The sequence below is a fragment of the Branchiostoma floridae genome, chromosome 13 (assembly GCF_000003815.2).
Source record: "Branchiostoma floridae strain S238N-H82 chromosome 13, Bfl_VNyyK, whole genome shotgun sequence".
NCBI lineage: Eukaryota > Metazoa > Chordata > Leptocardii > Amphioxiformes > Branchiostomatidae > Branchiostoma > Branchiostoma floridae.
This window is the reverse complement of record NC_049991.1, coordinates 4,052,782-4,067,255: the sequence shown is the minus strand read 5'-3', so window position 1 is coordinate 4,067,255 and position 14,474 is coordinate 4,052,782. Positions and strand designations below refer to the sequence as shown.

Sequence of the window (14,474 nt, the reverse complement as noted above, 5' to 3'; positions counted from 1 at the left end):
GTCTGTATTGGCTTGAACCATTAAAGGGGTATTTCCAGAAAGCTTCAAGCTATGCTAAAAAAATCTAACAGCAAGTGCAGATAAGAAAATGATAATGTTTGTTACGACTCGTTGCAAATACACCCCGACCAATCGAATGGGGACATCCCTCGCGAATGTGCACACTCCTCTAGAAAATAGGACACTCCTCGACTTTCAAGGGGGCGCTCCTCTTGGAAAGGGGATGTTTCTCCCTCAATTAGGGGACGCTCCTCCGGAAATGGTATGGTCATCGGGCATAGGGGACGTCCCTCCAACACCCCCGCCGGCCAGTGGAATCGGCCGCTAACCCGACAAATCCCTTTCTAGTTCATCTAAATCACAACATCCAAAACTTTAATCCCGTCAGTGCTCTCGACAAACGTCATACCTCGCCAGGTACGGATAGTTTTTTTATTAAAAATTGAGGCATGTTGGAAAAAAAGCCGCCCGCGCGGCAGAACATCACCAGTCTTCAGTGTTAAAATGGCGGCGTACCGCACGCCCGGCAAGCAAAACATCGAGTTTTAGCCTAAATATCCGCGTGCTTGTCGAGTTTTAAGGCCTCTCTCCCCAACACACGTACATGGGAGAAGTTTCTAACGAAAAGGTGATGGCTATAAGCGCGGTCGTGGTTCTACGTTTGCATGGGCATCGAGATGCATGTCAAAGTCCGTAAGACAACAAAACACGTATGGAAATGTATCAACCATGGTCCAGACAAGAATCTTTAAACAAGTTAGACAAGAACGTTTTTACAAGTTAAAAATATTCACCTTTGATTTATTTATTCCTAAAAAAGAATCTCCCTGCGCATGCCATCTATTGTTGTTGTTTATTGTTGTTTATTAAGAAACCTTTTAGCCCTTACGGGCTAATCTTCCAAGGTTCAACATGAATACATACATTTTTAAAAAAATACAACAAAGTATTTACAACAGTATCTATCTATTTGTATGTGCCTACACCCGGCAATATGTTTCATGAAGATGTTATAATTGTAGCGTAAGTATTTCTACACTTCTTACAGACGAGGACCGGCATAAACTGTGTCCAGCTGCTGCCTTGGCCGAGTACTGCTGTGCTCGAATAATTTCCGGTTTCCACGCTGAAACGTTCAGCGAACAAAAGGATCTTGGGAGACAGCTAGCTGATCACGTGGTCAAGTGGATACCCCTAGACGAGGAGGATCTGCATCTTCACGGTGCTGCCGGAGAGAAGTACAGCATTGGTGTAATGGAGTCAGATGCAGCCAATAATAAGTACAACCTTGGAATTGTGGAGGTTATTTTTTCCTTAACACGTTCTCCTTAATATAAGACTTAGATCAGACATCAATTATTACATTACCAAAAATCATGACGATCCGTCAACACGTTTTTTAGTTATTCTCCTATAAAGTTTCAAAAGAAATCGGTGCCTGCAGTTCTAAAGGCAAAAAATGCTTTCATTTGCATAATTATATCTATTGACATTTCTCTCTTTCTCAGTTACATATGTGACATCAATTATACAAAACAGCTGTGGATTAACATAATAAGTATCTTATTATGTAGTTCATCATTTATTCCTATGAAATTAAGATTAAGGAAATACATGTTACAACTCTTAGAGATGATTCACGATGGTCGAATTTGGCCGAAAAGTTTCCATTCGAACGCAGAGTATCGGGTTACCGGGGCTCCCGCGCGGCCCCCGCGGAGGGCTGACGGTGACTGAAACATCTTCTAAACTAGAAAGGCCGACATTTGCTTAAGAGCAAATACAGCATATTTCAGCCATACCCCTTCCCACGCAACATTGGACTGTTCCAAATCACCCCTGCGCAAAAATGGAACATCCTCTTAACAGTACATTATCCCCCAAAGTGGACTGGTATTGTGAATTGATTCCAGGTAAAAACAGAGCTTGCTTCTATTTTTCAGAAAATGACAATAATCACACCTTCCATTCAGAAAATTTTCATCATGACTGAAAATTGTTGAATGACTTCATGTAATGTCATTAACAATTTTCAGTACGATAACTAGGTGTAAGTTTAAAAAAGTATAAGCTCCTTGTGATGTGGGTACATTTATTATTGCAGTGAACTTTTTTTATTCAAGTAGGGCATACGATTTAATAGTTATCAAGCAGGTGCAGGTACTGTAGGAGCGTTTGTTTTCTTCAAGCTGTAAAACTGTTAAACTGTTTTACTTTGTATGCAATCAGCCATCGAGCCTATTCTTATTTTAGTTTAACAACTTCCTGCCAGACCCGGAAGATACGATTGAACCTTGTTCGAGGATTTATTTTCGTCTGTCTGGTCAGTCTGTTCATACCCTGGCGCTGAGAGTGTTTTATTGGGCTGAAACTCTGGCAGTTTAAAGTTACTTACAATTTAAATGTTCAAAGTTTATGTCAAACAACAACAGCACTAGGAAATGTGGCCACTATAGACGGGTGGTCACTATAGAGAAAATGCTGATCTATTGACTAGGAGCCATACGTTACACATGATTTCAGTACACTGATCATTAATCATATAAACATTGCACAGGTAAGCCAATTGTTTAGATGTACAACTAAGTTCAAATAATTCTGAAGAGAAATATTGATGAGAAAATAATCATTCTCGCCACTGTCTAACTTATAATTATGTATCAAAACTAAACGCAGATTTTCTAACTAACGCACCTTTCGCCGACTTCATCAAAGGACCGCCGGCTATCAATCAAACACGGCTGTTGATTAGACTTAGAGTTTCAAACAGTCATGTGCTGTGTGCCAGTTGACAGCGAACTTCATGCTACGTGATGTTTTACATTGCTTGGACCTTCTTTCCTACAGCGGTGCTTCTACAAAATATTTAGACTGTAACACCGAGTCCCACATGTTTTATAGAATAGAATTTGACGCAGGACAGCGTTTTTGCTGGGTATTTTTCTTGAAAAATGTCCGTGGGAATATCAGCGAGGCGGCGACGTAGGGATATCAGACCGTGAACAAAAGTCGCACGGCGGCTAACGGCGCAGCGAAGATACTAGCGCTATGAATAAGCGCTTCAACTAAGGATGGCAACCCATACAATATTTTTGTATACTGTTGAGCTAAGTAAAGTTTGTTGTTTATGAGGTTTTAGTTGTCTTTGAAGCTTTGACCCGAAATATTCTAAAGTCAAACTGCTGAAGAGAAGTAAGTGACTGCTACGATTATCGTAGATATGGCCCTAAAAAAACTGATAAAAGCAGCCTTCTCAATAGCCTAAAATGCAAGAGCTTCGGAGGGGCTTCGCCCACCTGGGTTCCCCCCCCCCCCCCCCACACACACAGTGGCCCTGCCCCTGGACCCCGCCAGGGACATTCGGCGGCCCCCGGACCCCTGTCCGACGCTTTGACAAAATCCTGGCGAGAAGTCTGTACGGCCTGAGTCTTCAAGTTAACGTATTGTGTGGTCCCGCTTATGAATATTAATTAGCCTTCACTTTCCTCTTCGCTGATTGGCTGAACCATTAATTGAATTAACTCTTCCTGCCGGCTAGAAGCAGGTGCAGATGTCGGCTCTGTGGGGTGAACGTCCGAAAGGTCATGGCATGGAGAACGAAAGAAAACCAATTTCCCCTAAAAAAAAGTGCTGTAATTAAGCCTTTTACAGTACTTTATGCCAAAAATTTTACTTGGATCATTTTACCAACTATCTTATGCCTATCTATACCAAATGTTACTCATACCAGGGTACAGGGGTGCAAAATATACCGTTATAAGACCGTCAACAACAGTCGCACGGAGCTAACAGCGCAGCGAAAATACCATCGCTAGCGTTTCAACTTCGGATAACAAGTTATAAGTACTGTTGAACTCAGTAACGTTAAAGTTTGTTTTTAGTTGCCTTTGACGGTTTGACCTGAAATAGTGTTACGCTAAACTCCTGAAGAGAAGTTAAGTGACTGCTGCGATTATCATAGATATGCCCCTAAGAACTGATACAATATAAAGCCTTCTGAATAGTCTAAAATGCGAGAGCCTTAGGCGGGCTTCGCTCCCCCTGGCGGGAACACTGCTATATACGGGATCATGAGGCCCCGCTTATGAATATTAATTAGCCTTTGGCCTCCTCTTCGCTGATTGGCTAGGTCTTTGATTCAATTAACTCTCCGGCTGACGCGCACAGGTTTGGCTCTGTGCGGGGTCACGGAAGGTCACGTCAGGAGGCCAAAAGAAAACAAATTTCCCCTCAGAAAAGTGCCAAAATTAATCATTTTAAAGTTGTTTATGTCAAAAATTTTACTTGAATCTTGTTACCAAGTATCTAATGCCTATCTATACCAAATTTCAGGTCATTTAATTGTAATACCAGGGTACAGGAGCCAAAAGTGTCCTTTTTTGGTCAAAAATTGGCCAAAAATCGCAAAAATAAGCATTTTGTTGCACTGTACACCAAAAGTGTTATTGAATTTATATGAAGGAATTATCAAGGCACATCTGTGTCAAATTTCAGCTCATTCGGTTGCAATACCAAGGTACAGGAGCCAAAAGTGTCCTTTTTTGGTCAAAAATTGGTCCAAAAATCGCAAAAATAAGCATTTTGTTGTACTGTACACCAAAAGTGTTATTGAATTTATATGAAGAGATTATCAAGGCACATCTCTGTCAAATTTCAGCTCATTTGGTTGTAATACCAGGGTACAGGGGCCAAAAGTGTCCTTTTTTTGTCAAAAATTGGTCAAAAAATCGCAAAAATAAGCATTTTGTTGTACTGTACACCAAAAGTGTTATCGAATTTATATGGGGGCATTATTAAGGCACATCTCTGTCAAATTTCAGCTCATTTGATTGTAATACCAGGGTACAGGGGCAAAAATATATAGTTTTGGTCTAAAATTGACCAAAAAATCTCAATAAAATCATTTTAGAGGCAGATATGAAAAAACTGAGAAAAAAGGATCAAGGTATTGGCCCATTCTACCCCTGTGCCAAATTTCAGGTCATTCGGTCCAGGAACGGCGGAGATGAATCACTTTGAAGATTTGACAGGAGAAAGAAAGAAGAAAGAAGAAAGAAACATTACGAATACAATATATTTCACCATACTATGTATGGCTGAAATATAAATATCGTGATAGTTTGAAAAACAACCTCTCGCACGTGCCTCGTCGATATTAAATGAAAACTGGCAGTGTGTACACGTTAAGTCTTACCGTGTACGTGTGCTTCACAGTTTTGTCTCAATGTCTTCTGAAATGTGCATAGTTGGTTGATTTAGAAAGGGTGTTCGGTGGGCCAAAAAAGCAAATACCATAATTAGATTGGTCCTAAATTCGACTGAAAATCCAAATCTTTTATTTCATATTGGTAATGATATTAAGATCAAATTTTCTGTCTTAGGGATTTTTCAGCTTCTACTTAAAACTATTTTTATAGCCAATTTAAGGTCGAAAAATCGTCATTTTTTCAAGTTTTCACACTCAAAGACTCGTAATTCAAAATTGCCTGCATGTTCCAAAAATCCCTAAGACACAAAGCTGGAGATATTAGTTGTCGACAACATAAGTCCTGAAAGAGTTGATTTGCATGCGTTTTGCAAGCGATTTAAATACCATGTTTGGTCCTATGTCGAGTCGCACTGATAGTGACATAGAGTAATTGATACCGCCGTAAACAAGTGTTGTAACATTCAAGGTCACCAATAATGACGCCAGCAGCTTTGTTACATGTCACATGTTCCAAACTAAGCGGCAGCAAAACTAAGCTTGCCAAATAATGGTTTATATTTGTGAAAATGTTTGTTTTTCTTCTGACGCACGGCACCCGGAAAAATGAGGGTGTTTGCTGCGTGTTTACTGTAACAACCTGCGGGTGACCTCGGATGACCCCAAATAGAACGCCCGTTCTGTTCGATCACGCCTGCGTTCTATTCGATGGAAGATGATTCGTGTTCTAAATCCCCACATAGAAGTCTGGAAATTTTGGGGCCAAAGTTTACCATCGTGGATTCTGAATCTGTTTTAATGATGACACAGGTCTCAATGAGGCTCGGAACAGAAGCCTTTGAGAGGACTACCCCCAACCACATCCTGTCGGCAGGAGGGCTCGTCACCAAGCATGGTGACGTTTATGAGCATGAGGTGCACACACAATGGACGACATCGGGACAACCTAAGTACGCGTGCTACAACGGCACGGATGAGGTTGCACAACTCCGGAAAATGAAACGAGTTAGGACAGCGGTGCCTCCGTATCGCAAGTACTTCGTTGACGGTGAGATGACCTTTTCGAACATAAAACATTCTAACAAGGTGTAAGCAAATCAGTTTGAGAGGTTTCAATTGCTCCGGTCTATTCCTACAAGCTTAAGTTTACTGCTTACAAATGATAATCAAACGCATTTCTAAGAATGCGAAATGAACGATCGTGTTCTGCAGAGTCTGACATTTCCTAACACAGATTATATATATATATATATATATATATATATATATATATATATATAAGTCCTATATTTATTACCTCCATGAAATGTCATGGAGGTTATATTTTCTGTTATGTTTGTCTGTCTGTGTACAAGATAACTCAAGAACGGCTGGGTGGATTGGTTTCATACTTGATGTGTTGATGGGGTGTGATGATAGCTGAAAGTGATGAGATTTTGAGCCGCGTATCTGTCGATATAATCAATGTAATAATATAAGAAATCACCCCTATATCTGCGATATTTTGGAACAGGCATCGTGGTTTCCCTCTTTGTTAATCACCTTATCTCCAAGCAGGTGGTGGGGTGATTTGTTTTGCCAGTGATAGCCATGAACATATGTTTTTTTTTTATCAGTTGACAACAACTGTTTGGGGGAAACGATAGCCTCGACTTGATGTGTTGTTGGATGTGATGATAGCTGGAAGTGATTAGAGTGTGGGCCCCGTATCTGTCGTTATAATCGATGTAATAATATCAGAAATCATCCCTATATTTCCGATATACAGTTGACATCGTAGAGCATCTGCTTGGGGGAACCAGGACAATTTTTAAAGTGATCTTAAATTGTATTAATGTACTTTTGCGTTTAGGGACTTGCAGTATTATATTTCCTTTGTGTTGTTAGATGTTATGCGGTCCACCTTGCGTCACGCTGAAGTTTTGTTACATATCTATTACGTGGATGTGTTTGGACTTACCTTATCTGAACAGTTAACGTCATATAGCAACTGGTTAGGGTATCTGTAACAGTTGACTCCTCAGAGCAACTGTTTGCCGACCTTGGAGAATTTGAATATGATAACTAACTTTGTATCTATCCACTTGTGTCTTTGGGGACCTGGTGTGTTATACTTTGTGCTGTTAGATGTTTCGTGCTCCACGTGGCCTTACGCTGATGTTGTGTTGGTATGTACTTGGATTATCATATATATGGCATAAACTTTTCCCCGTAACCTATATGGGTTGATGGACATTTTGTGTCTTATTGCTTGTGTTGAAGATGTGTTTGTATCCTGATGTGTCGCAGTTATTTGTTATGAATTCTGAACATACTCTCTACCTTGCAAGTCGCCAGTACTATCATAACGTGATAATATAAACATCATAAAGATTCCCCATACCTGTTGCATGTCACCACAGGAAGAATAGCCTCTCAGGAGGCTAAATGTGGATCATAATAAACTCAACTCAACATGTGATAACTATCCACACAAATAGTAGAAATGACACGAATATCATTACATACAAGTCATCATCAACAAACATAAAATCGACAAAAACACTCAATATTTCATGGAGGTATAATGTCGCCGAACTCTAGTTTCATTTATTTATTCCAACATTTCATGATGGCGTTCGTTAAGAGTTTTGAAAATGTCCAGAGGGCGTCTTGTAGTTTTTAAGACTAGCGTTTCTCTTGATCTCCTTGTACTCTAAGATGACAGGTCAATGAGTGAAGCCATTCAGAAAGTGTTGACTGATGTCCAGGAGATCACGGATGAACTAATTGCGACCGCTGAGGAGACGGCAAAAGACTGGTACTATCGGGCGCACATTGAGATCAAGGAGATACAAGATCGGGTAAAAAAACACTATCAATTCAATAAGTAGTGCTTATTGACAAATAAAGATAGATATGTAATTCAATCTTCATTCATAACTTATTGAATCTGTAAATACAATTTTAGATGTATTATACAGTTGATAACACAATAATTAAAGATGAAGAAGGCATGTACCTCACTGTGGAAGAAGCACTCCTGCACTCCTTGAAAACTTAAGACGTCACTTCGAGTCATTGTTCAATCGAATATATAACATAAAAAGGCCCTTTAACACTTTCTCAGCTGTTATGAAACGAAAACAATGAATGAATGAATGAATGAATGAATGAATGAATGAATGAATGAATAAATAAACAAGAACAAGTTATCGATTCTTAATTTGACAAAATCATATCTTACAGAACAATGCCAAATAGCATACATTGAATAGGCCAGTATCGGTACCCATAAATGCAACCTTTAACATTGGCACAATCCAAATTTTACTTTTTCACATCTTTACTGTCGTAATAGATTACTGACATAAAACAGGAGGCTGCTAGGCATGGGGATCTAATCTCGGAGCAAGAAAAGATAATCCAAGCCCTTAAAGAACAGTGTCAGGTATGTGCATAGGATCATTTTATAGTTTCAAATTTTAGACTTTTGGGTGCTTTTATATATGCGTTTCGGTTTCCTTGGGTTTCGCTGTGGTCGTACAATATAAAGTGCTTCCCTCTTAAGCTCTTAGTTTTGTCAGCTGATCAAACCCATTGGAAAACAAATCACTACTTGAATACTGCATAATTTTGCAGGATGCTGACAGGATTATCAAAGAACAGCAAAGGAAGCATGAAGAACTGCAAGAAGACTTCTACGCCTATCGTTTCCACATGGCTGAGTGCTGGTTGGACAATGAAGACCAGTTCGAAGACATGTTTGAAAAACGGAAGTCAGACAGGAAAAGGTTAACATCCATGGTAAGATTTGTCCTTCACGTAGACGTAAATTGTCTTGAGTATACCAGAGATCATCAGTGCGCTATCTACAAGGTTAGACTATCTATCTATTCATGCAGTCATTGGATTTTCGTATCAACCGTTTGCGTTGCTTATAGATATGAATCTTCGGTAAATAGAAAACAGAACGAGTACACAAACGATTTTTTTGCGTGCACTTTTATACATGAATTTCATTTTGTGTCAACAATTTTGGTAAATAACTATTACACCCTACTTTTAATTTTGAAATCCGTATAGGTGAAAAGCTCCAGCATTATGCTACCTTAACCCGCATTAAAATGTGCCCGGGACTCAACAATAAGGTGTGCCTTGCCCGCGCAAACACTGAGCGGTACCCCCTTTTGACCTCTCGGTATTCGGCAGTCCCTGTGACAAAATTTGTTGCTTTGTAGTCCGACCGGGGCTATATCCCCTGCAGACGCCAGTGCAAGAGGATAGTAGCACTATTTGCATGCACATTTGTGTCTCTCTTACTTGTAACTTACAAATCTAATTAAAAGAAATGCCATAATCTGTATGCCATTCTTTTAGATTTTAGATGGTTGATATAGATGCAAGACTGCAGAATCTGGAGTGCCCGCTTCAGTCCACAAAGAAGAGTGTAAAGGAAAGTAAGCCCCGAGACAAAAAATAAGACAAACATGAATTGTTTGCTTCACAGTGAAAGAGAAATGTACATATATGCCATCGTATAGATTTCCCTTAGAACTTCAGCCCTGTTTGTTCTACATTGAGTTGTACTCCTCAATGCCGGCTTGGTAAGAGGAAATGAGGAGACTTGCACATTGAAAGTATGGAAATTTAGTCAGGAAGGCCATATACAGGCGATAAAGATAAACAATATACAGATACCTATTTTTCATTAATAAGAAATATCCTATCAATATTATCACAAGAGATATGGGTATCCAATACATTCAAATACGCTACATTTAAGAATGTTCTTCTGCCGTCATTTGCAGGAGCAGTCATGTAGTAAGATTGTTATGATGTGTAGCAAAATCTATTTTTGTCAAACGTATCCAATACAAGACAGATGGAAATCACTATGTCAAATCGAAATCTTGCCTATTATGGGGCTACATGCTAAGTAATTGCTGTTTCTAATCCATTCAAATTACTTACATTTACCTATCAGTGTGTCTATAACATATAGGATGTCTCTTTTGTCAAAACCGTTCCTAAAATTGGCCTGGTTGGGGGAGATTAGTGTACATTGAACTCTAGCGTTCTATACCTGTGTGTTTAAGATAGAGGTGAAGAAACAGAGGCAACAGTATAACTACTGACTGGTCACCTGTTTCTTATATCAACCGCCATTTATAGGGCGGTATCAGCACACGTCTCCGTCACCCCTTAACGATTAAACGTCATTGGATCAAAGAAACGGCGACACCTCTTCTCGGAGATAATTCAAATACCAAAAGCCAATAAGCCCATTACCCTGACTCTCGATAACCTGTTCCACGATGAAAATAAAATAAGTGTGACAAAACTATTGTCATGGTGACGGTTTTATTATTTATAAGTATAAAATAATGTTTTGGGTTGTAGGTGTGTTTTAGTATTTGCGTTCTATCCATTCGCCTGACTGTATGTATAATGATAGTTCTATGCTATGAATATTCGTAGGGCATTGCTGTCAACAATTTCAGCATTGCTGTGACGAGTGACCTATTATAAATGTTTCTTAATTATTATGTAAATGAGGTCTTCATTTGCATTAAAATATCAGTTGATCATTTGTATTAAAAAAGAACCTAAATGACAATGTGTTCAATGTATGAAAGTCTATTGTAACATTTTTCTCACAAATTATGTACATGTAAATGGTAATAAATGGCATAATTGATATTTCTCTCTTTCTTAGTTACATATGCTATAAGTTTGAGGGTCCTATTATGAAATGTTGTGTATTAATAAACTCTGCTCATTATTTATACAAAATAGCCACCGATAACCATGTTTAGTATTTAATCATGTAAGGCATCTCCGAAGCTATCTATAATTCCAAATATCATAACGAATCGTCAACCCCTTCCCGAGTTATTCCCCTCAAAAAAAATGATGCAACTACGTAGCCGTGGAAAAATTGCTGTAGAATTCCGAGAATTTTTGCCAATTGAAAAATACTGTATTGTTAGGCTAGCACATAAGGCGTCGCCAAACATTCCCACTGTTCAAGTTGTTGTGTCTTTGTATTTTTCTCCCTGTTTATGACTGTACAATTTTAGATAACTTTGAACAAAGATCAGGATGATCAGACATACACACATACAGACTGAAAGCAATGCCTTCGTTTTCAATTCACAGAAGTAGATTCTCCGCAAGATAGGAGTGACACCTGGCGGCCAATATGATAATCACAGCAGTCCGAGACACAATTACAATCGATTATAACCGATGATGACATGTGCTGAAAATGCACTGTAAAAGCAAAGAACAACAGTAGAATTACTCACATCTTTTTGGCTAATGAAAAGTTTACGGTTCCGTACATTGGGCACGCAGATAAACGAGCTTTATAACATTGCGTTTTGGTTCATTGCGGTCTTAATATTTTTGTTTACCTTCCCTAGACCCTGTTGGTAAACAAACGCTAAGATAATAAGCAGCAACAGCAGAGCAATCGACACTCCCAACATGGCGTACATCACGATCTGTGTGCTTCGGAGCAACTCGGCAACATTCGTGCCCGACTGTCCATCTTCGGCTTCTTCTGGAGATGACGTCATGTCCGGGAGAGGAGCCGATGTAGTCGAATCTTCCTCCACATCCGGCGGGCTGCCTGCTGAGTTGATTGACGGGATGACTTCGTTCCAGAAGAACATCTGTGATGGTAGGAGGTTCGTCTTGACGTTTTGTGACGTCATGTTGACGTCAAGCTCGAGGTACGGCCGATCGCTGGTGTTGTAGCGCGGCCACTCGACGGGCACCGGATCGGGATGGTTCGGGTCCCTGTGTGATAACAGGAAAATATTGAAGATTTCAATCCTCCTTAAAATGTTTGAGATATTCAGATGAATTTCTCAATGCCAGAGTTCTACTATCATGGGCAAACTTTAGATGTGCGTTGCGCTACATAAAACCTTTCTTTTTCTTGAATTTTTTTTCGCGATATTTTTCTTCGGTTTAATAGAACGACCAGGCAAGCGTTCAAGCTTTCCCATGTTAGTCAAAACTGTCAAAACTTGTTTATATGAACAAATTTGAGCTGAAAGGTGCTACGAAAGGATACTAGAGAAAACTGAAGCCAATGGTGATGTGCCAATAGATTATACCCCACTACTTTCATAAAGGGGTATAGGCCTGTAATACTGCACTACCTCCAATTACCGCTAGGGAACGCCGCGTTTTGTCGGGACTTCAATAGCTACCAACAAACCAAAATTCATACGAATCCATCAAAAAGATCATCATTAGTTAGAAGTGAAAACATACATACACAATAAACCCTGAACCCTGAACAACGGCTAGTTTATTGTAGGGGGTAAATCGTTATGGAAAAGGTAGGTTAAAGCCCCTACATAATACTTGGCTCAGAAATATGCAAACGTACCCTGATCGTACGAAGTTTGCGAAGTACGTCATCATATTTGTGCTCAGTTCCATTTCGTCATCAGTGACGACTCTGGTCAGGCCGAAGAGGAAGAACTTCTCTTCTCCGTGTGCGCAGCCAATGAAATCGTCCCTTGTGGAGTAAGATGGCCGCCGCGTGAAGTAGAAGAAATACGTGTTGTGTCCAAGTTCGGCATAGATGTCTGCCGTAAGAACAGTTGATGCTACAAAACGCCACTCTCCGTAGAAATCTACATACCTAGCTGGTAAATTCGGGCTGACGTTGTTAGCAATGTCATAACAATACCTGTACTTGGTAGCCTGAACAACATTTTCGAAATTGTTCGAAAATGTTGTAAAGAGTTTAGCTCTAGCAGTGGAAACGAAGGCCTCAACTGATGTAACGGCTCGATATGTTGCAGCTCCCGCCACGGAGCCCTCGCTGTTGACGTTACCCATGAGGTAGTCCCTGTTCTCCAGTGCTCCGGAGCGGAGGAGTTTCTCCGGAGTGTCCGTAAGAAAGGTACCGTCAACAACAGGTAGCCATGTGTAGATGGAGTCCGACGCTGGCGGGGTTTGAAGAGCGTAAGTTAGAAGGTCCTGGGCGCTAATATGGCGGAGGCATTCCACCTCATCAAGTTTGTTATCCGCTGTACAATTCAGAAGCTCGACCAGATACGTCGAGGTTTCCTGCGGGCGTTTGGTGAGGATCCCTGGCGTTATAGCCACGGCGCTACCGGAGATAGCCCGTAGATACAGCCCGTTGTTCATCGGGGATAACTGCTGGAATCCCACCGACTCGCCTCCAGCAGATCGCCCGTAGATGGTAATGGCATGCGGGTTGCCACCGAAAGCCGCGATGTTTTCTTTCGTCCACACAATCGCTGCACGCTGGTCCATGAGTCCGAAATTTCCCGGAGCGACATAGTCACCGGTGCTGAAGAACCCGAAAACGTTGGTACGATAGTTTATAGCGACGACTATGACGTTACCAGTTGCAGCGAAGGCCGTAGGGTCGGCAGTAGTGGCCTTGTGTTGAAACCCTCCCCCGTGTATGTACACCAAGACGGGCAAGATGTCGTCCGGAGTTTTCCGGGGAACGTAGACGTTCGCGTAGAGGCAGTCCTCGTCCCAAACGGAATGCCGTGCGTCCGGACAGTCTGGGCCATTTGCCGTAGCATTCCGGATTCCGTCCCACTCCGGGTGGGGTACCGGGTTACGGAGTCGCAAGGGGCCTGTAGGGGGCGTGGCGTATGGTACACCCAGGTACGTCTCGACATCCACGCCGTTGTGAGTGTTCATAAACCCTCGTATGAGCCCAGAGGTCGTCACCTTGACGAGATCAGCCCGACAGATGCCGAAGATTACCGAAAGTGAGCCGAAAAGAAGGAAAACTTGAATGATTCTCGCCATAGTTGCAAACTGCAGTACGTCGAACCAAGATATGTACACACTGTGTATTTTCCAAAGGTCAACACCTGGTCTTTGTAAACAAGTGACGTCACCCTCTTGATTTAGCAAGCAAACAGTACCCGGGCATTTTCTTCATGATGGATTGGCAGATGTCGAGCAAATAGGCATGATTTGAAACTATATCTCTGCTATATCATTGCCTTTTGATTTACTTTGGTACAAAATACAAAGTAGAAAGGGAAACAACAACAGTTTCCTCATTCCAACAAGGTACATGTAGTAATAGCTACCTGGCTTCGTTGGGGGGGGGGGGGGGGGTAAAGGTGGTGAAAGAAGAGATGGGCCCCGCCTCCCAATACTGTGTCCTAGACCCATTGACCCTGCAACATCTAAAAGGCCTTATTATGGGCCCTTAACTTACTTAAATATGGTTACCCGCAAATGCAAACATGACGGTTAACCGAACTGC

At 41.0% G+C, this 14,474-nt stretch overlaps 1 protein-coding gene across 1 annotated transcript; it reads right to left on the bottom strand.

The window, feature by feature from the left end:
- Positions 1-11,428: 11,428 nt before the first annotated feature.
- LOC118429359 (fatty acyl-CoA hydrolase precursor, medium chain-like) lies at positions 11,429-14,135 on the bottom strand. The gene is made up of 3 exons (XM_035839840.1): positions 12,594-14,135; positions 11,605-11,992; positions 11,429-11,461 (listed from the first exon to the last, which is right to left on the bottom strand). Exons 1-3 carry the CDS (start codon positions 14,003-14,005, stop codon positions 11,429-11,431), a joined length of 1,833 nt encoding a protein of 610 aa, XP_035695733.1. The 5' UTR covers positions 14,006-14,135.
- Between the last annotated feature and the right edge of the window lie 339 nt (positions 14,136-14,474).

Bases quoted from the DNA above. Each gene is read 5' to 3' on its own strand.
- LOC118429359 (XM_035839840.1), bottom strand. From the start codon at position 14,005: ATGGCGAGAATCATTCAAGTTTTCCTTCTTTTCGGCTCACTTTCGGTA. The intron at 11,993-12,593 runs GTACGTTTGCAT...GTTATCACACAG, and splicing joins GCAAACTTCGTACGATCAGG to GGACCCGAACCATCCCGATC. The intron at 11,462-11,604 runs GTAAACAAAAAT...TTGCTTTTACAG, and splicing joins ACCAACAGGGTCTAGGGAAG to TGCATTTTCAGCACATGTCA.